The 26472-nt window shown below is 34.5% G+C and overlaps 4 protein-coding genes across 9 annotated transcripts in view; 2 read left to right on the top strand and 2 right to left on the bottom strand.

Moving 5' to 3' along the window:
- The window catches only part of TfAP-2 (transcription factor AP-2), a 139507-nt gene extending 128426 nt beyond the window's left edge, over positions 1-11081 (top strand). For all 3 annotated transcript variants that reach the window (XM_066739127.1, XM_066739126.1, XM_066739125.1), the window contains 5 exons: positions 2525-2723; positions 6800-6918; positions 8552-8693; positions 8780-8951; positions 9053-11081. In XM_066739127.1, coding sequence (XP_066595224.1) covers positions 2525-2723; positions 6800-6918; positions 8552-8693; positions 8780-8951; positions 9053-9190 — 770 coding nt within the window. In that variant the 3' untranslated portion in view covers positions 9191-11081. The remainder of the gene's footprint in view (positions 1-2524; positions 2724-6799; positions 6919-8551; positions 8694-8779; positions 8952-9052) is intronic.
- A 1282-nt stretch (positions 11082-12363) lies between these two features.
- On the bottom strand, positions 12364-18121 carry LOC136780630 (KH domain-containing, RNA-binding, signal transduction-associated protein 3-like). 4 transcript variants are annotated; one of them, XM_066739134.1, is made up of 10 exons: positions 17634-18120; positions 17440-17561; positions 17258-17374; positions 16880-17186; positions 16686-16803; positions 16213-16338; positions 15972-16048; positions 15247-15343; positions 15021-15142; positions 13560-14439 (listed from the first exon to the last, which is right to left on the bottom strand). In XM_066739134.1, the coding sequence occupies exons 1-9, from the start codon at positions 17836-17838 to the stop codon at positions 15046-15048; spliced, it is 1266 nt and encodes a 421-aa protein (XP_066595231.1). In that variant the 5' UTR covers positions 17839-18120; the 3' UTR covers positions 13560-14439; positions 15021-15045. The 4 variants fall into 4 exon arrangements, 2 of the variants coding, with proteins under 2 accessions (XP_066595232.1, XP_066595231.1); XR_010823779.1 differs by lacking the exons at positions 13560-14439; positions 15021-15142; positions 15247-15343 and adding exons at positions 12364-12502; positions 13226-13343 and having other exon boundaries at positions 17634-18121; XR_010823780.1 differs by lacking the exons at positions 13560-14439; positions 15021-15142; positions 15247-15343 and adding exons at positions 12364-12493; positions 13226-13343 and having other exon boundaries at positions 17634-18121.
- A 58-nt stretch (positions 18122-18179) lies between these two features.
- On the top strand, positions 18180-20888 carry LOC136780632 (uncharacterized). The gene is made up of 4 exons (XM_066739138.1): positions 18180-18275; positions 18800-19556; positions 19647-20632; positions 20759-20888. Exons 2-4 carry the CDS (start codon positions 19395-19397, stop codon positions 20799-20801), a joined length of 1191 nt encoding a protein of 396 aa, XP_066595235.1. The 5' UTR covers positions 18180-18275; positions 18800-19394; the 3' UTR covers positions 20802-20888.
- On the bottom strand, positions 20709-26390 carry LOC136780625 (amidophosphoribosyltransferase-like). The gene is made up of 9 exons (XM_066739124.1): positions 26318-26390; positions 25702-26225; positions 24121-24334; positions 23719-24011; positions 23397-23646; positions 23041-23277; positions 22443-22570; positions 22137-22358; positions 20709-22049 (listed from the first exon to the last, which is right to left on the bottom strand). The coding sequence occupies exons 3-9, from the start codon at positions 24320-24322 to the stop codon at positions 21777-21779; spliced, it is 1605 nt and encodes a 534-aa protein (XP_066595221.1). The 5' UTR covers positions 24323-24334; positions 25702-26225; positions 26318-26390; the 3' UTR covers positions 20709-21776.
- Between the last annotated feature and the right edge of the window lie 82 nt (positions 26391-26472).

Here is a 26472-nt window from a genome sequence, read left to right as displayed (position 1 = left end):
ACGACACCGTTTAATTATATCGTGGACTATAAATATTGCCAAACGCGAAATGCCACTAAATAATATTATAAAATGCATTCCACAATCCGACAATTATATCTCTACGTGTCAATTAATCGCAGTAATCACTGTCTTTACACTCGGCGATGTAGTAATAATATTTGTATGCACGTCGTTTGGTTAAACTTGGATGGTTGATTCGAAAACACGATTAAAATGGGGAAAAGTTGGATGTGCGCGAGTGAAAATCGGTGCTTGGTGCATGGGAAACTGCGTGGAAAATGTCACGACGATGGTCGATTATTCCGTTCGTATATTGTAACGTTAGAAAAGTCAGGTGTAAATGGAGGGTGGGAGGGGTTGAGTATTTACGTTGCCGAGAGCAATTAACGAGCGATCGATCGACCGATTGACCGATAGTGGAGGAAAGCGTCGATGAGTGAGACGATTTGACGATTCACACGGGGCGGCAAAAGGTTACAACGGTGTAAGATAATTACAGGCTTCGCACCATCGACGATGTAGCCGTTAGAGCCAACATCTCGGCGAATCTCGAGTTATTATCGTTAAATAAATTAATACACATTGGCACAGGCCGTTACTTTGTGTCGATAAGCGCTAAATAAGTGATGGAACTTAAAGTTCTCAGTATTTATATTATTATACCAATAACCACGCTGCTCGCTTCTTCCAACAAGCAGTATTTTCTTAGTTTATGCGAATCCGAGCGACCAAGCACGCTCGCCAGCTAACTAGGCAACGCGTGAGCAAAATTTAATTACGCATCTCGAAGCTCGTCAAAAGCAAACGTGTAATCAGGAAAGCATTAGCTGCTGCTTGACTTTTATATCAACACTGGAAACTCTCAACGCGCACTATAATGCCTATCAGTCGTCGATTGCCCGTAGGAGCTAACGCAATCGATCGGCCTATCAGGAAATCCAATACTCCATAGACAATATTTTTTTTCCCACGAATCACGAAGAAATTCCATAAATCATGCTTGAAAACTGACAGCTCATGGGAGGACCAATCCAAAAGGCATCTCTCCACGATCGACACATGGACCGACCAATCCCAATTTACGGCTTTATTCCAACAAAATTCCACGACTCGTATACACAATTATATAGTTCTTATTTATCGCGGAGAAATCGTGGAACATCGAGAAAAATTCTCTTCGCAGGAAATATTAATTGGACGCGAAGGTGAAAACAGTCGAATGCTTTTTCTCTTCGAGTCCATCCTTCGCGAAAGAATAAATCGGTCTTGACCTTTTTTTCGCTAACTTTCGGCCGAGCGATGGGTTTGACCAGCTGTCCAACGTTGGTTTGTAGACAGTAGACCGTTATCTGTGCTTCTCGTTTGCGCTGCTTCTTCTTCTTCTTCCTCCTCCTCCTCCTCCTCTTCTTCTTCTTCTCGTAGCCGGGATAATTTATGAGCTTGTAAAAACTCGCGCCGACCTATTTGGGTCCCACAAAATTTATTGTCCATTTGACCCGCTTAATCGAAACATCGATCCAGATTGATATTGACATTTACGCTATTATTCAGGGATTCGTTTTTCCTCGATTATTAGATTTATAAACTTTGTTATTTTTTTTTTGTCAATGAATACCGTAAATTTCTGGAATATTTCGACGAGTAATGGCTAGTTCGTCTTAATATCGATAATTACGTAAACTAAGCGGAAGGGAACTGTTGTTATAGATTAGAAAAGTGGCGTTATTTGAGCTGCTGAGATCGAGCAGTTTAAACGGTTTAGGAGAAATAAGGTAAGGAGAGGGGGGGGGGGGGGGGGGAGGGATTAATATTGTTCGATACGCGTTGGTAAAGAGCCGGACGGTCCGGGATTTAGGTTCAGGTTCAGGTCCAGGCTCGAGACGGGTTGGCCAATCGATGATGAAGAGTTTCCAGTTATAAGTTGACCATCGCTTTACGAGCCGTATGTAATAAGGCGCTTTGTCCAATCCCCCCTTATCTGATATTAAGCATTCCACAGCAGCCATGCAATAACGCGGGCTATCGGTGCATAGGAATGAAAACACGACGGCCAAAATACGATGAATTTAAAATATTTTCTTGGAATATTGCACAGTTTTCCCTTCGTTTCCTCTCAGTGTTGCAGCACTGGGATACAAAGGGGAGAGAAGCTACAGTGCTCCTCCAATGTTTGCGTGAAAATCGCTAATATTTATCTTGTAAAACTTATTATTATGCAAGGTGTCGTAAAGACCCAGAACGAAGTATAGAAAATCCTGCAGAGGATGTAATTAAAAATAACCTTAATTAATGAGTATAAAGTCAAAAATGTAAAATAATATTTTCATCTTTTGAAAGAAATTTTTACATAATTGCGAACTGATTTATTTGATGGCTGTACACTCATCCTCGCATCGTAAATTTGACATGTAAAATTGAAATTAATTAAAATTACCGACATCACGCTTATTAATAAAAATCCACTCTTTAGCGCACCTTGTTTTTAGCAAGCGTCTGATTTATAATTTATATTTTTTTCCAGATATGAAACCTTCGGACAGGAGCGAAAAGGCTATGCTGAGTGGGAACGCGCAACCTGCCGACGTGTTTTGTTCGGTCCCTGGTCGACTATCATTACTAAGCAGCACCAGCAAGTACAAAGTCACGGTAGCCGAAGTTCAAAGACGGCTCTCGCCACCGGAATGCTTAAACGCCAGTCTCCTCGGAGGAGTCCTGCGAAGGTAACATTCAACCAACGCGACGACCAACTTTTACGCTTTCCTTTCATATACCCTTCTTTTTCTTTTTTTAAAGAGGATATTCACTTATCTTCATTCTCGCAACAAAACTCCCTGACTTTTCAATATCCCTAATCTAACAAAAAAATCGCGATTTAAAGAAATTTCACACAGCTACAAACGAATAATAATAAATTTTTTAAATCAAGTAAAAAACACGACGAAAAAAATGGTAAATGTTAAAAAAAAAGTCACGTTGGTATTACGAAATTCATTCACTCATCATTCTCACGATGGTAATCCAGGAATTTCGAGTAACGTGTTCTATATGGTGATGGATCAAGCTATAACTCGTGTGCGTGTTTTTATTCGAGGATAGGTTTTGTATAATACATGTATACGTAGAGGTATAAGTTGACGGAGGCCAGTTAGTTGCAATAGCCGAGGAGTGTATGTAAATTACTTGAGGAGAGTCAACGTTTGCCTTCTCTCACAATGCGACTATGCGAGTAGTGGACAGCGGACGCAGGGATCCATTCACAGGAACAATAATTATCTCTTTCGCTCCTCTTCCTTCTACCCCTACCCTATTCCAAAGTTTCTATTTCTCAGCAGGACCGAAACTCTGTTCCATTCATGCATCTATCCATCCACAATCATAAACGTTATGAGTGGGGCCCACACACTTGCCTATCTATGTATCTATACTGTGTCTTTCTTGCTCTTTCCTCACCCTTACCTGTTGCTCTCCTTCCACCTGAAAGCTGTTTACACCTTAACATCTTTCACTGTTACACCTAAATAATTATTGTATCACCAACAACAGCAAATCCCAATGAATCCACTCGGACCTCTCCAGAGACCTTATATTCCTTTTTACCTCTGTCACACGAGTGTGGATCCTGTTTTCCTTCTACCATAATGCATATAGTTATTAGTCTTATATTATTAATATTTCTCTTCGAATCTCCTTTGCTATAGAGTTTAATATTTATTTGTAAGAAACTCCTAAAGGGTTTTCTTTATAAAACTCGTATCGCGAGAATGATTTAAATTCAAGAAAAACTGTGGAGCTGGTGAAAAGGCTATAGATATAAATCAAGGAAAGTTGGGTTCATTAATCATTTTACCTCCACTGTGCAAATGTATAATTTGCCAAGCGACTAGTATCACAAGAACAAATGGGAGTCACGTTCGAATTCTCGAATATGGCAAGGCGATAATACGCGCGAGAAGGTATCCATCTATGGTGATTAATTCGTGCCATTGGCGATAAAGCATTGCGCAATAAGTAGGTATGCTATGTGCACCATGCATCGAATGGCGTTCTGCCCGAGTAAAACGTTGTATCAGATAAATAAGAGCGTTCCAGTCAACTGAGAGATCCATAAATCAGGAGACTTTACGGAATTAAAAGATGCGCTGGTCAAACCGGCCAGACACCTTTATTAATTAACCCCTTGGATAAAGTCGAGTAACGGTCGCTTATCACTATACACATTTTCCTTTCGTCCACCTTCAGGTCAAATATGTCCAACCTATGACTTTTATTAATAATGCTAGAAATTTGACAAAAAAAATTACTCAACGATTGAATGTTTTCAAATATTGTATATAGCAATCATTGTAGGCAAATATAGAAGAAGATAGCAATAAAACAGACGAGATTAGAGTGATCATTGATTTCATAATTATCCGCAGCTGTGCAATTAGTTACAGCGATCAACGTAATTAGCTTGAAATGAAATTACACGCGATTGATCAAGCGATATAAAGTTACGTTTCGATTGAAGCAGATCGTGCGAAGGAAATGGTAAAACGATGTGTACAAGGGTGGATAAAAATAAAGAAGAATTGTTTTGAATAGAAAAGAAAAATTGACGGGGAGAAAGAAAAAGGTCGATGGTTATATTGGTCATGCAAACGAATCATTAATAATTGTAATGCTTTTGTGTGAATTTTACGCACACCCCCGGGCATCGAGAGCATCCATAAAGCGCTCTCGTGTCAGCGATATTATTCATCCGTTCCTTGGTGCAATCCTTCACCGTATCAAATAATAAAAACCTAATTATTATTATAGAGATAGAAGAGAGAACCACTCCGTCTATACGAGCTGCTATTCTTTAACACTCCTACATTGCTTTTCTACGAAACATTTCCCTTTTACCTTCTAACGTCTCTATATATAATAGAAGCGTTGAAAACGTTCACAATGATTCTTTTGTCAAACTCCAGATAGTAAATTGTTTTTTTTTTTTTTTTTTTTTTTTTTTTTTTCTTTAAATAGAAGAAAAATAATTTAAAAGATTATTCGCTCCGTACAACGACGCAAAATTTAGTCAATTTTGCCCGATACTTATGCTGATTTGGAAACATTATCGATCATACTGTGAGTTTATAGCCGGAGAATTCAAAATTCACGAATATAGTTTGACTGGTTTGGCCGAAATGTATAGCTAAAGGGTTAACGATGCTGTAACGATTGAAGAACGTCTGGAGCAATCAGAGCAAGAGGAGGGGGAGCTGGGAGCGCAAAATTCTTGCAGAAGGGTCTTGAAAGAGGAGCAGCAGCAAGCACTGTAAAGATATCCTGGCAATGAATCAGCACACAGTGAAGTTGCGTCTGATGTAGGAGGATACGCGTCCTTCCAGGGACAAGTCGCTGTAATGAGCGAAGCGTTGCTTTTGTCACGCCCCAACAACTCTGCCAATAACAAATTCAGCCCTGCCGTGTTGCAAGCAGCTAAAACCAATAACTTTGAAGCTTTAAACTTATATAAAGAAAAACCTTATTTGAACATTACAGATCCAAGAACCAATAATATAAAAGGAGAAAAAAATAACTGATTTTCAATTCAAATTACCGAGGTGGAAAAAGTAGGAATGAAGGGTCGATGAAGAAGGTGTGAATTTTAGGGAGGACGTAGCAGTTAATTGACAATCGAGTTGGAAAAGAGTAAGAATTTGGGAGCATCTGGTATAAAAGCTGGAAGATACGAGATTACCGTTATACTAAGGCGAGCTGAGAATGATGGATGAAGGGGGTGTGTTGAGAAAGAACTTGTTGCTACTATCGCGGACACCATGCTCCCGACACTCGTCAAGGAATCGACCCCGAGAGATAGAGATGCAAAGAGGAAGAGAATACTTATATCAGAGCCGCGTGGCTTGTATCGCTTTGCTGTCGCACGATTAATTATATATACAGTACACGCTACACCAGATATTTGACATTGATTGGAACTAACTCCTACAAAGATTATCGTCCCCTTCGAACAATGAATTAATGCTAGTGACACTCTATGATGAAAGATCCTTATTGCGTTAGAGTTCCAATTTATGGACACCTTTCCAACTGTGATCAGTAGCCTACTTTTATAAATCCAATAAAACGGTATATCAAGCAATAATTAAAATTGAGTATCACACAGTTGTCCGTGGGGCAAAGGTTCATAAAACATATCGAGCACTTCAACTATAATTTATTGTAAATACTGACAATTTTATGAATTGATTCCGAAAATTAAACCAACGGTACTTTTGGTTCATCGAAATAATGAAATGCTGTATCTTTCTCTTTCAAACGTGAGAGTCTCTGGTGGAGAAGACAGCAGTAGTTAGGAACTGGGAAGGATGGAAGTTGCTCAATCATCAATGACACAGTTGTCTTTGCAAATTATGCTAATCGGTTCGCTTCTTTTCTCATTTTCCCTTTCCTTCGTGCTTCTAAAATAAGAAACGCAAAAATGATTAATGAAAGAATACTATTTCGAAATTCGTACTCGAAGAAATGAGCCTGCCTACTCGATGATACGTATTATATTTGTAGCTTACGTATACGCGAATCTGTATGATTAATTTACTCGATTATGCCTTGCAAGAAATAACATTCTTTTAGTTTTCCATATACTTCTCTTCCATTTTTCACGCTATTTATTTATCTTTCTAATATTAATTATGTACGACTACACGCGTTTAATTAAATTCTACTTTTTGAGCATGAAGTATATTATACTTATTATTGAAAATTAGTATAAATTATGTTAATTAACCAGATCTTCTATTATTTTTTATAGAGCAAAGTCTAAAAATGGTGGACGCTTACTAAGGGAGAAGTTGGAAAAAATAGGATTAAACCTTCCAGCTGGTAGAAGGAAGGCTGCCAATGTCACACTGTTAACGTCTTTGGTAGAAGGTAAACTTTAATAATTATTGTTACACAATTTTATAAATATAGTAGCAAAAAAGTAAATATTCCATCACAATAATCCTTAATACGTCGGAATCTTCAAATTTTCAATGAAATTTGATATACAAATCGTGTACATAAAAAAAGATTTAAATTTGTACACTAACGTCCTATACTGTCTAATCTTATAAGCATAGCTCATTACTTGATCTACTATATCGAATATTATACTGAGAAAGTTTTTAGAGAATCTTCCTAAAGGAGGATTAAGTAAGATCATAGACTTAACCTTTTCATATATGTTGCTCTTTCTTATTATACACTCAAAACCAATTTGTAAACAAATTTTGTAACCAGTAAACATTTTTCATTAAGATAATGAACGAAATTCATTGATATGATAAATAATTTATTATTAAGATGGAATTATTCATGTTTCATTATACAATCAATTTTGTTCAATAATTGTAATGAAAAATGTTTGCTTTGGCTAATAATTCTTTTTTTGAGTGTAGGTACTAATTATATACTGATGACGATTATGAAATAACCAGAATCATTCCTGCACGTAGTTTCAACTGTGTTAAACAAACTTTGCTAAATCCATCAAACTTTTCAAATGCCCCTTTTCTCTGTCAACCAATACCAATATATGGAATTGCTTTGTCTGTTCTTACATATAGACTTCAATTTTTCTCTTAAACTAACATCGACTCCTAAGAAACCTCTTACCTTCCAAACAAAAAGCTTTGTAATTCTAATTTATCTAATTTATAGTATAATTATTTCCTACTATCAACAATTATGTTTTAAATAAATCTATAAATCCAATAGTGAAATGGTACGAAAGAAAATTTAAGAACTCATTGCACAAGTCACGATACATATACGTTTTTAATTTTGATCACCCTAGATCCATATACTCTGTTTTGTTTATATCCATCTGCAATTTGGTTTATCTGTGAATACCGTATACCTCACAGTTTAGTTTATCGACCATCAGTATTGAAGAGAAGAATCGTATAGATAATAGATTGAGAGGTAAATGCTGAAAAGTGCAATAAAAATAAAAGTACTGATCGGTATCGAACTAAATGGTTATTCGCCATCAGTGATAAAGTTAGTCGATAGCAGATAGCCACGACATGACTAATTAGTTTTACTGTCCAAAGCACATCATAGCTTAATTATGAGATCGCGACTTCATCTTTGATATCGAGTATCATTAATTTTGTATTGCTGTTAAGAGATACGTAGGACTTCTTAATTAGTACAAGAGTAATAAACATATAGCAACCCTCGAATCCATCAATTACGATGAAAAGTCAAGGGAAATAACTTGTGTCCATCAAAATATATAATCTTCTTCGCGACATAGCAATCAAGTTCAAAGTTAACCTGTGTACACCTGTACAAGAATAAGCTGGGTAAAGTTTCGTTGATTCAAAAAATGGGCTATTTGGAACGATTTGGTTAAAAATTAGTTAAACTAGAAAAATTCTACTATACTGAACACTGAAGAGTATCAAAGTGAAATAACTCTCTGTGAATTAGTATGGCATAGCACGTTTAGGTTTAATTATAAAATTACAGTACAACGATTCAAACAGATGTTGAAACGAGTATTATTTAATTGTAGGAGAAGCCATACACCTTGCAAGAGATTTCGGCTACGTTTGCGAGACTGAGTTTCCGGCGAAACAGGTTGCGGAATATCTCAGTCGACAGCACTGCGAACCACAAGATTCCTACAGAAGAAAGGAACTTCTTCACGCCACTAAGTAATTAAAATCTTCCAAGTATTCCACAATAAAAATAAATGAACATCGAACGCACCATCTAATCGCACGATTACCTTAATTTTCAGACAAATCACCAAAGAGTTGATGGATCTTCTAAATCAAGATAGATCTCCGCTTTGTAATACGCGACCTCAACACATTCTCGATCCGAGTATACAGAGACATCTCACACATTTCTCTCTTATATCTCATGGATTTGGGAGTCCTGCAATAGTGGCCGCTCTTACAGCAATACAGGTAACATCGCATTCCTATTCTTGATTTTGATTATCTTCGCTTCTCCTTGTTTAAATTTTCTTTTAAACAAATTAAACAATGGTTAACCTTGGTTATTGCAGAAGTTCCTAAGCGAGTCTTTGAGTCACCTGGAGAAAATGTATCCGGGTAACGGAAGTGGGGTGACCAGTAGTCAACAGTCTAATTTGGACTCGAATAAGAACAAGGACGGCTCGCTAATGAATGACATGAAGAAGTGACGCCCGGAAGACCCGCCTACCTCGAACGTGGTCACATCGATCAGGCATTCATGGCCGTACAATTGAGCTTTTCCGAATCTCACTTTCCATCCGAAAAGCTAACACTGGACCACTATACGTGCTCGTGCACTCACTTTCACACATAAATGCTCCATCTGCGCATACATATTTATATCATAAAATATGCTAACACTTGTGTACATGCCTCAAACGAATCTCTTTCCTCTTTTCATTCTTATTCTTCCATTATCTTCATTTTTCCGTTGATAGTCACGCTGTCACCTGTGAGCCTTTCAATAATCAAGAGATGCGGTGATGCTTCGACGATAAATACACATGGAAAATCCGTCGAGAAACCACTCTCTCTTTTCGTACCAACATTAGATTCCGTAAACTTAAAAAAGAAACAAAATTATCATAAGGAATATGATGCAACATCATTTAACAACAACTGATCTGAACTGTTATCAATATCTATAGATACACGAAATAGACAGACTAGAAATACAGGGGTGAATCGTACCGACTGAGTAAAGTCTCGCTTGTTATTTCTGTTCTATCTTGAGCTCTATTCTCTCAATGGAAAATATTTCAAGCTGCTGTAGTATAACTACTGTTGTAAAACTTTTTTTTATAAAAGCTATCTCTCGTTCCAAGAATCATCTACTTAATCGTCGTTGCTAAAACTTTGTTTTATCAAAGTATTATTTATGGAGGAAGAGCGAAATGGAAAATTAGTTTACGAGTCTTTGCTCAAATGAATTGGAGATCCTTAAAATATAAGCGAGAGAATTTCGTAACAACCTGTACATAGTATATAATATAAATTGTATTGCGTATGAGCGTGTAAATAAGTGTAAGCAAGTATTGACGCGTGGTAGGTGGGTTTGAGCATACTCAGAGGTTGGCTGGTCGACAGAGTAGAAAATTTTAAAAAACATTACGAGCATGATGTGCAATCACTATACATATGACGCTGGCAGGACCTGAAGAGCCGCGAGTCCTCCAGTAAACGTAGAAAAGAGAAGTTAATATGTTAAAGCTACAAATAGATTCGTATGAAACTTTTGGACAATTGGACGAAGGTGGTAGTGAAACAATTGCGAGGGTACCGATTCGCAAATCTTTCAAAATCTAATTGTAGTCCCTTGAAATCAAATGATCTCAAGAAAAATTGAAAGAAGCGCAAAAAGCGCTTCTTCGATTTCAAATCATCTTAATATTATGATTGACGAGAGACTTGTCAAAGACGCTCATTGAGAGAGCACAGTAGTTCCGAGAATTGTTAGTGCAATGTTAAAATTTATACATAATTTAATAGTTTGTGATTAGAGAAATATTGGAGAAAATATGGATTTATTTATATATATCTATAAAATAATAGTAGAGTACTATTGTTTTACGCTTGCGAATCGGTGAGAGAAATCTCGCTACGGAGAAAGAAAGGGAGACGGAAGGGAAGGTAGAGAGCGCGTTAAGGTGTAATTTGCGAAATTATTCGATTTATCGAGAAAGTATTGCTAGATCGACTGTTTAAAGTAGTACACATTGCTCAAACGTCGGTACACTTTGGTACATGACTCTTTTATCGAGTACCCGCGCAATATCTTTCTCAAACGATCCTTGTAAATTTTCCCGCAATGACGAAATTTTTCGCGTAATAGCAGTATTTCGCCAAGCAAAACGAAACACTTAAGAAAACTAGATTCTAGGGGGCCTGGATGTGAACAAAAAAATATTGAACGGCGATGATCGATCACGCATCCGATCATTGATAAAAATAAGAATCGTGCCAATGTAAAACTTGCCATTTTAGATGTGCCAATTACAATATCGATTATAAGCCTAAGGGAAACCAAACAAAAAGAAAGAAAAATAAGGAGAGAATCGTGTGTGAGAGATTAGGCCTGGGGGGGGGGGGGGGGGAGAGAGGCGTGAAGGTAGGGGTCCGGGCAGAATGGGCAGAGTCTCGAAATCTCGCGTTTAGCCAGTTGAGCGAAAGCTAGGTGGGGGATGAAGAGGGTGGATTATGAGTTCCGCTGAGATTCTTTACGCCAGTGCTAAATGGCGTGGGAATGATTGTATCAAGTACAATACCAGGTGAACCTGAGACATATCTCTAACTTTGTAATTAAATCTTAGACGATAAATGTAAGATTAAAAAAAAACCTGAGAGCGAGGACTGTTCAGCCTTCGTTATTATGTACAGAGTATTTGAATCTTTCTTGTGATATAATCGTACATTATTAAGATATCAAACGCTAAACACTATGCATTCCATGTTTTTCATGAAAGACGAAACAATATTTGGATGGCAGCACGAAACAATGGTAGTAACGAGTTTCGAGAGAAAACTGAAAGCTTTTCCGTTGTTCGATTAGGAAAAATCAAGAATAGCCAATGCCTATAGCCACGTCGTTGTAACAATTATCTACTTTATTTTATTTCTCCTTTGTTTCGTTAACACCGTGAAAAAAGCCAAACGATGAAGCGCGACACCATAATCGAGGATTTACACGTTAAAAAACGCGTTGGACGGGGAATAAAGCAGCAATGAGACGAAAAGCTTTTCGAGATGCCGGCAACGGATAGGACGAGATAATCTATATAGGTGTGCGTGTGATTATTTGCGTGCGCGCGTGTGTGGGTGAGAAAGAAAGCCAGCCAGAGAGCAACGAGTGACAAAGAATGTGAATGTTTAGTTAGGCAAAAGTTTTGAGTATGGAAAGGAAGCTCGAAAGTTATTTTCATTCATGACTATTTAGGCAACTCATTAGACTTAGCACCGTAAATTAATACTTATTTATAATCCTTAGAAAAGCGGCCGTAGCATCACGTTTTGTACCAGATTTTCTGTGCCAACTGCGAAGAATGTTGTAGACGATTTTGTTCCAAGTTGAGATGCATCATTCTAATCTTGTAAGATACTCAGATATATCTTTATTAAATATATTTGAATTTCGTAGCATATTATATTCTGATATTGATTATACAGTTCATTTTTGTATATTGGTGTGTGATAAATAAATAAGGATATTGTTTTTAAGCAATTTAAACTTTAGATGCAGTTTAATATTTACTGCGTCTGCTTCGTCGAGCTTTCGTCGGCACCTTTAAAGGTCTCAATAAAAATTTAACAGAATAATATGCGTAGTAATAATTACAAGAGTAAATTTTTATTCACGCAATGACTTTTTTTATTCATTTCTATTCAACAACCACACGTTCTGTATGTATATAAAACACTTCGTCTTGTCTCGTCTTTTGGATGAACGAAAATCTGATCGAAGAGCCCATTCCAGTCTGGAAAAACTTCAAATGTATTATAATGCACAATTATTAATTAACAATTGCGAGCTGCAATTGTACTTCGTATGTATGATTGTTTTAATTAAAGGGAAAAAAACAATTTAAATTTCATATAATCTAAAAATTATTGTACATATAAAGCTATCAACGAAAACGCAATCGATAGAAGCTAAAATATAAATGATTACATGAATAAAGTAAGTATGTCAATAAAAATTATTTAGACCTATTCATACACATTGAATAATTTTTTTATAGGAAATAAACCCACCGTTGCATTAAGATATCTAAAAGTTACCGGTTCAAAATTATTTTCCGAAATATTTTTTCCAAAAATTCAACTAAACTGTTAATAATCAATATAGTATTTAATAACAATCAACCAATATAAATAAGACAAATATTTATGCTTTTTTAAATAAAAAAATGAGTTAGAGGTAGAAAATTAGTAACCAAACAGTATACAGTATTCAAATAGAATAATTTTCTAGGTAAGAACTTACATATTTGAGAGTTGGCTATTCAATTTTGGATTATGCTTACGGTGATAATTATTATGAAAACTATAAGGAATAGAAACGAGATATATAGGAAATCTATCACTTTAATTTAATTATAGGCTGTGGAGGAAAAATGCATGAAGCACTTTTACTGAAAGATATGCAAGCATAAAGCACTAGCTGAGAAAGTATTCTAAGCATGAGACATCATACATTAAGTACTCACGGATAAATCAGTCTAAGATTCATTTTTGCAGTTTCAGGACCAGAACCTAAGTAGATACTGGCAATTCAATTTTTAAAAACACCTTCCCATAAGTGATTCCCAACGTATCCTCAACCTGCTAATAAAAATTACTATTTTTAATAAATATCCACTAATCTGATATATAATCTTTACCACTAAATTTAAATACAATCAATTATAACATTAACCACAAAAAATGTTTAATATACGTTACATCCGCAAATTACGATACAGAGATTTCTATTATTTTTTTTAAATTTTATGTAATAGATTTAGTAGAAAGGATTTTTTTTTATTAAATCTAACCAACATATTTTATAGATTTATTAGCCTTTATATTTATTTCAATGTATGACATATACACATTTAGAGTTGATTGAATAACATTATTTAAAGAGTATATGAAAACATTTAAAGTATAAGAATAATTTGCATTTCGGTTTTTCCGATATATGCATTGTTCTTTTTATGTTTACAGTATAAACGTTACTAAACGTTTCTCGCGATAACCAATGCATTATTTTTATCTTCATTTTACTTTACTAATTTTTTATTAATTTATTTCTTGGTATTTTACTGAATGATTTAAATAAAGTATCAACAACCGGCTAATAAGATATTGAAAAAATACGGTAAAGCTATTAACTTCTTTTAAACTAATTGCATATTTTATTTGGCATCAATATTTAACATTTTAATTTGCAATGTAAGATTTTTACATTTACAATTAAGTATGATGCTTAGTTTATTAATACTTATATGTTTAACGTAAAAATTAAACTTCATGTTTAAACTCAAACGTTTTAATTCTTTACTTGTTAGTTGCTATGTTATTACAGCATACTCTTTTTCTATGAAATTATTAATAATATAATCAATATAACTAAACATTGGTTATATTTATAAAACTAATCTTGCTTAATATTACTGAATCACCATCGTCATCCTTATTATTTATTTTCATCGTTAACATAATTAGTTTCTTCCTGCTCTCCCCTATGCTTTATTAACTTTTGAAACTTTTAATCAAAAATAAACAAACTGCTCTATTTAGCATAAAAATTGTATATCTAATGTAACAATAGATCTTTGTAACCACTGTTCGCATAATACGATAAATAATTTTTTTGTTTTGGTTTACATTTTCATCATAAAAATATGATCCGACTTATCCAGTTGCCACGACTAATTATCTGAAAAGTATGCACGGTATGTTAATAAATATTGCACACAAAAATAAAAATTATTTAAAAATATTTTTCAGAAAATGTTATAAAGAACAAAAATTTTAATTATTTATAATTTTTCATTCCGATGAACGATAATAATATTTCATTGTTTAATCAACTTTTTTAAATTGATCAATTATTGTCTAGCGAAAGATTGCTGTAATTATTCATGACCCACTTTGAATATTATTGCAATTTTTACATTACAAAATAATTTAATATTGAAATCATGCTAAGGTCCGATAAAAAAATAACTAATTATTTGTACGAGCTACTCTTCCTTTTGGAAAAGTCAAGCATCACAATTATTACATTGCTCGCGGTTAATTGAATCAAAGTATCTGAATATCTATTTTTTTTAAGCTAGAGATGTTTTTATTTAAATTCAAGCAATAAACTATATGTTAAAATCAAGCGAACTGATAATTATATTAATTACGAAGTGATAATTGAATTAATTTTCATTGTCAATATTATATTATTAAAACCATAAGTCAATTAAGATTTTTTGCTTTTTAGAATTAAATTTAGAGAATCTTATTTACCGTTTAACTCTCCTATGTGTTTTTTTTAAAGACGACCTGGCATACGATCATTTAAAAGTTTTGTTGAAGACGGCGGCATCAAAGGACGTCGCATGTTACCGTCATACGTTAACATTTTGGGGCTATGAAATAGTAAATTAAAAATAAGAAAAAAAAACAAAAGCAATACAGAAATGAATTAAAATGAAAAAAATATTATAAAGAAATGAATTTTACAGATTTTTACTTGGAAGGTCGCGTATAAGGAGCGTTCCGATAGCGCGAACTTGAGCCTGACGTTGTTGTTGTCTTGTATGATTTCCATGCGCGTCTTGATGAATCGTCTGTGGATTTTATACACGAGTTTTATTTAAAAAGTATCGAAATCACCGCAATATTAATAAACATTCTGCACTGCTTTTAAGATCTATTAACTTATTTTAATCCATTTTTTTCTGTTTTATTTTACAGGTTATTAAACTTTTCCTTAACAATTTTGATCACGTGCATATTATGGATGAAATGCATTCGAAATACTTTTGAAAATATTGTGGTTTATTCAGTTAATATATATTTTAAATGATTATCATTATAGCACATTCTTTCTCCTTTAGTTTTAATTTATAATCTCTCTTCTATAGCAACAGAAATTTTATATTCAAATTTTAATGAGTATATAATATTATTTATATTGATTAACAAAACAATATAATAAATTTAATTTATTCTTTTAATATTGCAATTCTACCACAGGTTGCTTTAAAGTTAATGCAACTACATATAAATGGTATCACTTTGTCAACCATACACCAATTTTGCTTAAAAAACCCAAGTATACAAAGAAATAAATCCTCATTTTAATATAAACATTGCACAATCCATCTCTTTACCTTGCAACCAACATGTTAATTTTCCATACTAGCAACTCAATCTTACACTTAGGTAATAATAATAAATAAAGTAAAAACATACCTGAATAGTCCGATGATTCGTAATAATCATGTGAAGGTTGTGGTGCAATTTCATCCTCATAATCATAGGTGGTGTACCTAAATGATGAACAGTTATTACCTTTCCATGAAACGAAATTTATGTATTTCCTACTCTTTTAATTAAATGAAACAAAATAACCTTTTCTTTAAAAAAAAATGCTAATATCAATTAAAAATGATAAAACATTTTTTGTAATTAAATTGTTTTGATATCTACGAACCCTGCTGATGAAGCATAGTGACGATCATTATAACGACTATTACTGCTAGTCGTAGCAACAGTATTGTAATCATAATCATGATGCGCCACGCCACGATTTCCTGATGGTGCGCTTGCTGTTTCATACCTTTGTATCGAAATTATTTATATATTACTTATTTGAGATGAAATTATAGTTAAAACTAGATTTACCAACAATATAATATACTTATTTCTATCAAAACAAGAGTCATTATGGTTGGTACTGGGGTACAGATGTCAATAATAAAAAATATCATTTTTTTCAAATAGATATGAAATAATATAATCTTCAGAAAACTGATAATTTAATTTTAACTACAAAAGTCTTAATAACACTTTTGGAAAAAAATTTTACATTAAGTAGAAGTTTTCAACTGAAATTATTAAACTAGTCATTTTTACTAGTCTGGTAAATCTAGTGTTAGAAATAATATATAAAAATATATTCCCTACCCATAATTTGGGTCCATAGCCACACGTGCCCGATCTAATATAGATAAAACTTTTGTTTTTACAGGTGCAGCTCCTCTAGAAATCGGACCACGAGCTGTAGGTGCAGGAAGAAGACCCCCTATATCAGAATAATATTTTGTGTTATACGAATCTTTAACATTAAGAATTATTAATTTCTGTAAAAGAGCAAAAACCTCTTCCAGGCCTTGGTGTTGCTATTCTTGTATTGGACCTAACCATTCCCCCACTACCAACGTGACCTCTAATAGCTGGCCCATTATTACCAGAAGGTTCTTCATTCATTGTCATTTCCATTTCTCTCATTTGTTTTTGACGTATCATATCATTATTGTCTGGTATCAAATATTTGCTTATTTCAGCTAAAGCAAATGCAATCCTTGCATAAGCTTCAGCAGGTTGAGCAATAGCAGTTATTTCCACGTGTAAGTCATCTGATAGATGAGCATACTTAGGATCCAAAGATAATCTGCATTCATCTTCCTAAACACAAACAGATGATACATTAAATTTTATTAATGAAGATATAACTTTCTCATATTCCAAAAAAGTACCTTTTGTCTATCTTTCATTGAACCTTTCCCTAATACTGCCATTTTACACAAAGTTTCTTCCTGCAAGCGCTTCAGAGTATTACCTTTAGGCCCTAAAAGTTTTCCAACAAAGTTGAACTGTAAATAATAAAAAGAACATAGTTACCAAACATTCATTATCTAGAGAATATATTAGTCATTACCTTAGGATGTTCACGAATGGGTACTAAAACTTTAACAGATACACGGATTGGCTTATCCCGATAAATATCTACATACTTAGGATCTCTTAAAGGTTTACCAATAGCTTGTGTCTTTTGGATTTCTGTTATAAAAAATTAATACAAATATAAAAGTTATCTCTATATTTAGATATTACAAAAAAATATAATTTTACCCTGATCTATAAGTTGAATAGCATTGGGCCATTTGTTTGAATCAAGTTCCACTTTTTCTTGCAAAAGCTCACGTACGTATTCCCCGGCCTTATCCGATTGCTGTTCTTTTTCATCACATTCGACATTTTCCATTTTTCTTTGGAACGTTTCCTCTTCTAAATTGTTTCTATGATATGTGTATTCCCCATTCGGTCTATCTCCCATTCTTGAAATTATAAGAGTACTAAACTTTCTTGTTCAAATACCACTTTGTTCAAGTTACTCGTACTTATAATTATTACAAATTAATCAAATTCAGTATTCAGTCAAAAAAATAATTTTATGTACAATTAAAAAAAATACAATGAAATCCATACACGGAATCCACAGACACAATCACTGCGAATAACATTAACCAGAGAATTGGAGGACTGGTGTAGTGTGTGGTGTGGAGGAAGTGTGAGTAGTGTGACGAGTGTGACGGACTGTGACGAGTGATGACCAGGAGTGGTATGTAGGAGTACTGCCGTTAGCCGTACCGGCCACCGGGATCAGATCGGAACTTCGGGCGCTCCGGCTCCGGTCGTCCGGATTCGGTCGGACTTCAGAGTCGCATCACAATTATCATGAATCACAATACGCAGTGATACGCAGCCATCAAGGTATGTTTTCATCAATTTTTATGGCAGTAGCGCTAGCCGATTGTTGATATTATCGACAAGCGGTCACGTAAATCTAATTTTCTTTTTATAATCTTTTTTTCCTATGTTCCACTAATACTGCTCTAAAAAAGTTGAAATCATTCAACTTTTACTAATCAAAAGACTGAAAGTTATTTTAACTGAAAATAAAGTGATATACTTTGTACTCGTAATCGTAACATGAACTATACTACTAAAACCATACAAACTGATACACAGGCCGGTATTCATAGTCATTGCTTATATTTAAGTCTGACTTAAAGTATTGATTGTCCTTTTTCCCCTAACATTAATAGAAAAAGATAACCTATGCTTAAGTCGGTCTTAAATATAAGCAACGACTATGAATACCGGCCACAGTGACACATGTCTAGCTCAGGCTCAGACGGCTGAGGCCCGGTTCTACAAGCCTTTTTTGATCTGGATTAAGTTAATTTTGCTATATTTTATGTCACATAGAATATAGCATAATTAACTTAATCCAGTTTAAACAAGGCTTGTGGAATCGGTCCTGAGTCTGGTGAACACCGCAATCCGCATATACAGATGCATGCATCGAAGGAATGGGAATGGTGTGCGTGCAGTGAGCAATGGAATGAAATATGAATGAATAACGTCCAGAGAGGGAGGTCGGCCGGGTAGCCGACGCCCGCCTGCGCCCGCCCCCGACAGCCGTCCCAACAATTAAAAGTTATACGATTCATACAACTGCAAAATTCTGCAACTGCAACTGCATAAGTACACAACCACACGCACACGCCGCAGAATGTACATTGCACAGTGCCCCACAGCGTACTTTACTTTGTAGTGTAGTGCGAAGTGTAGTGCAATACACGTTGTTTGAATAGTTTGTTTGATTTTGCCTTGATCATACCTTAATGTAGTTGAACGGCTGGCATCTGTATCTTATTGCCATGCCAATTGCTAATTGCCATGCATATCGTCACCGGTCACGTCAGCCATGTATACATGTACTGTCAGTGTCAGTGGCAATTGTGGGCATTGTGGCATGTAAGTATAGTAAGGCCAGTATGCAGTATGCACAAGCACATGTAGTGATGTAGTGCAGTATAGTTCAAGATGGCGGATTTGGCAACGCAGCTTTCAGAAGACGAAGAAGAAATTCTTGTTTATGTTGAATTTGAAGGGTCTATAGGTAACAATACATTAAATGACAAACAATTCCAACTGGATATTACAGGTATAGATACTGATCATCCTATAATGCAAATTAATGGCCGGGTACGTAATAAATCATAAATATTTTTATTCCAAATTTATAATTTGTATAATCATTTCACATAATGAATAACTTCGTAAAAAAAATTTCAGTTTTATGAAGGCACTTATGAAGATGCTGTTGGAACGTATCTATTTTTTGAAGAGGATAAGAATCCCACTGTGGATGACCCAATTTTTGATATAAATCCTACTCTAAAATATTTTCAAAAAACAAAGAAATTATTAAAAATGCAGAGAGTCTTTACTAAGCAGCATACAGAGGTTCTTGGTGATTCTCAACATCCAGATTGTATACCAAATTTAAAAACAATCAATGAGGCTGGAGTTCCTCCTAAATATCAAAAAGATGCTCTTACATTTTGGCAAAACATAAGAGATAAAAGACTAAGTGAATTAAACACCTATTTGGAAAAACAAAGAGTTAGAGAAGAACAAAAATCGCAAGGTATTATGCCAGAGTCTGACTCAGATGAAGATAATCCTTTTGCAATATATAAACAAAAGACAAATCCTTTAACCACAAGTGTTGTAAAAGAATCTGATGAAAACATAAATAATATATCAAATTCATTTGATACTGAGAATACCAAAGTATTAGATATTATAGATGAAGCTAATATTGATAAAATATGTAAAAATGTGATTGAAAACAATGAAGTTGAATCAAGTTTAGATCCACAACCCTCAACTTCTAAAGAAACAATACTAGAAAAAGGGCCTACATATACAGCAGGGCATATAGAAATTATCAAACCTTCTAAGAAGAAAAAGGGAAAATTAACTACTAAAAAACCTTTAGAAAAAATTAAGAAGAAAAAGCATTCATCTATGAAAGAAAAGGGTACAACTCCTAGAACTGAACAAGATAAAGAGTGTGATGATACATCTAATAAATCAAACTTGAATATATCTGAAAGTAATAACTCAAGTGAACTCATATCTGACAATGCCTATGTAGCTTTAATAGAATCAGTGAATGATAAGAATAGTGTCAAATTGTCCAAACGTGAAGCAAAAATGAAAGAAATTTCAGAAAATCTAAAGAAAATTGCAGAAAAATATGAGAAGGGCAAAAGGTAGGCCATTAATTTGCATAATTTATCGATAAAATAATTATTTTTTTAATGTATACATAAGGAAAGGAAATAAATATATAGTAATCAGTCCTATATTTTTCATATTTTATACATGTTCTCTTTAAGATGCACATGGAGTAAGAGCGGAATGTTGCTAAAAATTGGTTAGAAGTTATAAATGTTGAATTAACACATTTCATAATTCTTACATATACAACCAGGTATCAATATATGCAAGAAAATAAATGTAATCCTTGATAACAGAAAAGTTTTCTACCAAAAGGATGTATACATCCATAGTTTCCATAGAGTTAATGATATATCAAATACCAATCTTACAAGTTTTCATATTATTTGCTATTAACAAAATAACTATAACTTCATCATCTAAATTATGAATGGAAGTTATTGAATTTTATCCTAAACAAAGATTAAAGCTGCACTGTAAATTTTTGGTGTCATTTGAGATTTTAACCCATTGAGGTCATTCATCAAAATATAACATTAAGGTCACACAAAGTCTGTTATGCTCTGTGCTTATAATTAGATAAAACATTTACTCAATATATTAGAATGCTTACTTAAAACATTTCAAGTTTGTTATTTTGGAAACTTGGGTTACAGAATCAAAAAATATCTCTGTAGTTTTCTGTACCTTCAATGACCTCAATAGGGGAAAATTTTCGATAACATCGGTAATTAGTATTAGCTTAACAAAACATCACTAACATCTAAATGTTTATCTGATATAAGCACATATATTGCAAGCATGCATTTTTATATTTACAATGAAATTGATTATTTTAAATCCATGGAATACCTTGCCTTCCATTTTAATTTTTCTTATTCACACACGGTTGAGGTGTTTCTCTTTGCATTAAAAATATTATTAAACCTGTCAATAATTTGTTTACGATGATAGATATACTTTAAATGATTTTAATTTTAATCATTATTCATAGAGAAATACTGAATCAAGCTCGTTACGATTCATTTTCTAATGACAATAAAAATCTATGAAAAAAGATTATTCACTAATCTTAAGTATGTATCAAAAATAGAGACTACTGAAATAAATCTGCAGCGAAGGAAAAACGTTTACTATGATAAGCAATAATATGGACGTCGTGAGCCACGAAATAAACTACCAATCCAAATCACCCGGCAATTCATCGGGGTATTCACCAGTTAAACAAGCAGTACAATGTCCAATGTTGCTGGCGTCCCGATGATCCATACGATATCGAACAGCCTCGACTAATCCTTCAACTGAAAGGTACGCTAAGCTATCTGCTCCAACGTGTTTCGCTAATTTTATACTATCAAGTCGGTTGGCTATAAGTTCTTCTCTCGTTGGAATATTTATTCCCATATAACATGGATATTTCAAGGGTGGTGAAGCAATCCTGATGTGCACCTAAAGAGAAAATCAATGTAAAGGTCCCCCACTATAGATTTTATAAAAAATAACAATTACTTGGAAAACATGCGTTGTAAAAATTACCTCTTTCGCTCCTGCATCACGAAGTAGCTTAATAATTGGACCAATAGTATTACCTCTCACTATTGAATCATCAATGAGAATCAATTTCTTGCCTTTGACATTCTCAGACAGAGCACCAAATTTCTTTGCAACTCCAAGCTGTCTGAGTCGTGTACTAGGCTGGATAAATGTTCTACCAACATATCTATTTTTGCATAGCACTTCGGCAAACGGTATTTTAGACTAAATGAATAAAATATAATTTATAGAACAATATAAAAGATGGTAAAATCTTATACATAACTAGAATTTGAAAATTATCATTACTTGTCTAGCATAACCATGTGCTGCAGCTGTTCCAGACTCCGGTACCGAACTAACGATATCTGCTTCAATTGGTGATTCGAGAGCTAGTACTCTTCCGCATTGCATACGAACAGAATATACCATTTGTCCTAAAGCGGACATTGAAACGAAAATCTGATTAAATTATTCTTAAGATGTGTACACATGCGAGTTTTTCATATAATTAAATATTAATCAGGATTGCAAGTAGCTCGCAGGTGTCGAAGTTCTTTAGCAGTTAAGACAAGCGCGTTTTCACTATGCTTACAATTCAAGCTACTTACCTGTGAAACTACTAAGAAAGCAAGATTAGTCTGATATTTCCTAAATAAAAAAATTCTACTGTCCGTTTATCAATAACATCATGTGCAGTACTTACATAATACAGCCAAATTCTAATTCGCGCAAAAAATGGTAAAAAAATAATCGCTCCTTTTCAGTTCACGATGCAAGCTACTCGCCTATTCACATTTCTAAAATTTGTATCAGAAAAATTTCACCAAAAAACTCACATGTACGTATTCTTACTAATAATATGGCTCTACGTAAAGAAAATAGATTATTTGTATTAATTACGAACCTTCAAAAATGCTATCGCTCCTCGCAAAATAAACGTATTCAAAAATGCAAAATGCTTGAGGCTTTTTATCCGGTCTTTCAATTATATCAATGGTTTTGATACCTTCACGCGTCAGCTCTACTATTTCACCAGGAAATACTTCACGAACATACCTTGCACCAATACTTAAAAAGCCACAAGATTCTGACGAAATAACCCAGCCTTCTGCTTCGTCGTCGTCATCAGAATCATTTCCAGCTATGCGAATAGATTATACACATTAGAATATAATATATTTTTCATATATAAGCTAGCATTATGAATATGAAATGAACAGAGTTACGCATATCATCAGAAGACTAGTACTAAAAACCCACCGAGATTACCAACTGGCACGATTTTTCCCAAGCAAAGTGGTCTGTTTCCATAAGGATCTCGCACACCATATATCTTGTCTCTCTGCATTATCACGAGGGAGTACGAGAGGGGTGCCAATTGCATGAGATGCTTAATTCTGGCTGGCCAATCGGGTCCATTGATTTCACCCTCGGGTGGATTCAGACACAAGGCTTGTGTGATTAACTCAGAGTCCGAATGCGTCGATAAACCTACACCACGTCCAAGTACCTTCCCATCGAATCAAATCATTAACGCATTGCCAATAATCAGGGCTCTATAACAAAGATACGTTTAAATTACCATTTTTCGCAAAGATTCGGTATTTACGAGTTCTCCATTATGAGCAACCGCCAGTGCACCATGTGCAGTATGAACCACGAACGGCTGACAATTAACTTCCTCGCTAGCTGCACTCGTGCTGTATCTGGTATGGCCAATTCCAAGGTTTCCTTTAAGTTTTTTCATATTCTCATCGTTAAAAATATTGTTTATCATACCCATGCCTTTGTGCACGTGGAATGACTTTGCGCAAACTCCCTCGCTAGTAACTATACCAGCACTTTCCTGGCCCCTGTGCTGCAGCGCTACCAAACCTGTGAAATAAAAGGGAGCTTGGTTTAAACCTTGATTTTCACCTCTCCTGTGTCCCCTGAGGACGCTCTAATGATTATGTAAGAATGTTTCATTGCTTAAAGATCTCACCAAGACATATCACTTGTCCAACATCTATCTGCGAAGGCCAATCGCCGGCTGCTATACAACCAAAAACACCACATTCGTGAGTTAGTCCAGTGAGTCGCTGACCTCTCGTTTCACCTTTGCTACGCGGTTTCTCAGCCTCGGTTCCTTTAATCGTGAGTTGCGACAATTGAGAGCAGCATTGGTCCCCCTGATCGCAAGACATGCTTATGGCTATCTGAAAGAAATATCAATTTTTTAGCAAGGTCTTTTATAATTGTAATAACAAACGAAATAAGTTTTTAACCAAAATTATTTTTTTCGATTTCCCGTATTGGTTGAAAAATATATTAGTACCAACGGTATATTAGCCAATATGCTCTGGCTTTTCAATCTAATCGTATGATTGTGAAACTCGGGTCAAAGTTTGAGGGATAATTTCTCTCGGCGGACAATCTAGGATGTAACTGCAAAAGAGATAAAAAGTATTGAGCTCGAATCGATGGATTACTGGGTCGCGATAATGTTAATAATTCTAAAATCAACTTATGTTCTCGACCGATCCTCGAGAAAAGTGTACCGTTAAATTTTTCTTACAGGAAATCGATTTCATAAGGATTATACTTTTGTTGCATTGGATTAAGGCTAAAAATTAAAAAATGCTACAATAAGAATGGAAAGAGACATGTAAATGCAATTTTCTTTCAAAGAGACCCCCTGGCAACTTTGCACATTATCTACATTGCCCTTGTAAACTGTTGACCCCCATTGGACTGATAGGACTTCGCTTTTGTTTATTTAGTGCCATTACTACATTTTCCAGTATATTGATTTTATCGTTATTTCGCAATAGGTTTCATCATCAAAGAGTGTGTTGACATCGCATAATGTAGAAAATATTTGTATTTATTTCATATTAATCTTGTTGCTTCGTTAATGCAATATAACACAAATATGTTTAATTTTTCTTTCTTTTTAGAAAATAACATACCGATCAATGTAATAAACTGTAGCGTAAGACAAATCGAGTTTGAACCATTAACTCTTTTTCCGGAGCATGTATTTTTTGTGGTAAAAATGAAAGTAAATATTAGTATGTTTACACGTCAACAGCAAAATAGTTCAAGCAATCTAAAATTTGATTCTAGATACAATACCGTTACCGAGTGCCTACAACTACGATAATATCGAATTGCAGTGGTCCCGAAAGAAGCTTGCCCTAAAACTGCGTCTCTCACCTAGACGCACTGGCGCGCCGAGGGTATATGCCAGCACAATCAAATGAGCTGCCTTGGCACTTCAATGGCAGCAAACGTGTTAATGAAGAAAAAGAGATTCTGCTGATTCGGTAGGAATAATGTAAAAATAATTGGAAAATTATCGGTGAATGATAATTTTTCTATTAGCATTGATATTATTAAATAAACATTAACATACGTCGATAATATCAGGAGACTAAAAAATAATCAAAGGATATAATTTAGACGAGTTTACAAAGTTATTGATGATAGTAAAATAGAAGGATGCTTTGAATTGAGTTACGTTGTTAAATGACATCAAAGGTGTAAGTGACCCTTTTTGAAAAATGGCTTTACGCATATTTACCTGCTTTGGCTTCTGGACGCGTCAGGTTGTCCAACTAGGGTTGTTCACTGTGGAGATCGAAGCGTGTCTTTCAAAATGTACCGTTTGCCCACTACTACTCAGGCTGGTCTTTTCCAGTCAGCTTTGTAGAAGCAACTCTACTTGTTTATATATATATATATATTAATCACGAGCACGTGTAGGGTGCGTCATTCAGAAATCCTCTAGATTCGTAAAGCGTTTTACGAAACTAGGCGACTGAATAGCTCGGAAGCTACTTCCTTCGTGCGATATACTGCTTACCACGTGCACCAGTAATATCGCGCGTTAAAGAATTTCAAATCGGAAATTTTTTCAGATCCCACGTAAAATATGTTCGCTCAACGCGTTCTAAAGCACGAATGAATGCTCGAACCAATGGAAAGTATCTTTTGACTGGAGGGGCACGGGCTACCTCCTTCTTGGCCTATAATCTCTTTTCTTCCTCGTTTCTAGGGGCGCACTTCTGGCAAAAATTCTACTTCTGATTGTGAGTGACCGTTAAGCTACACAAATAAATCGATTTTCTCAAATATCATCAATTAAACTTATATAATTTCTTCTCCTTTTATGTATGTGGATGTTATTTTTTCCTCACCTTGCACATTTCATTTAGTATACCATTCCTCGTAACTCTTATACTTTGTTTGTTCTATAAGACTGAGTAATTCAATATTTAATGATGAATTAATTAAATAAAGCCAATTTTTTTATTCTCTATGGCAATTTGGACGTATTTTCACTGCTGTTAGT

The sequence above is a fragment of the Prorops nasuta genome, unplaced genomic scaffold (genome assembly GCF_024137725.1).
Source record: "Prorops nasuta isolate Cenicafe-Biocafe unplaced genomic scaffold, Cenicafe_Pnas_1.2 PNAS00019, whole genome shotgun sequence".
NCBI classification, from domain to species: Eukaryota; Metazoa; Arthropoda; class Insecta; order Hymenoptera; family Bethylidae; genus Prorops; species Prorops nasuta.
The sequence above is the reverse complement of the archived record's forward strand: the minus strand, read 5'-3'. Positions and strand labels throughout refer to the sequence as shown.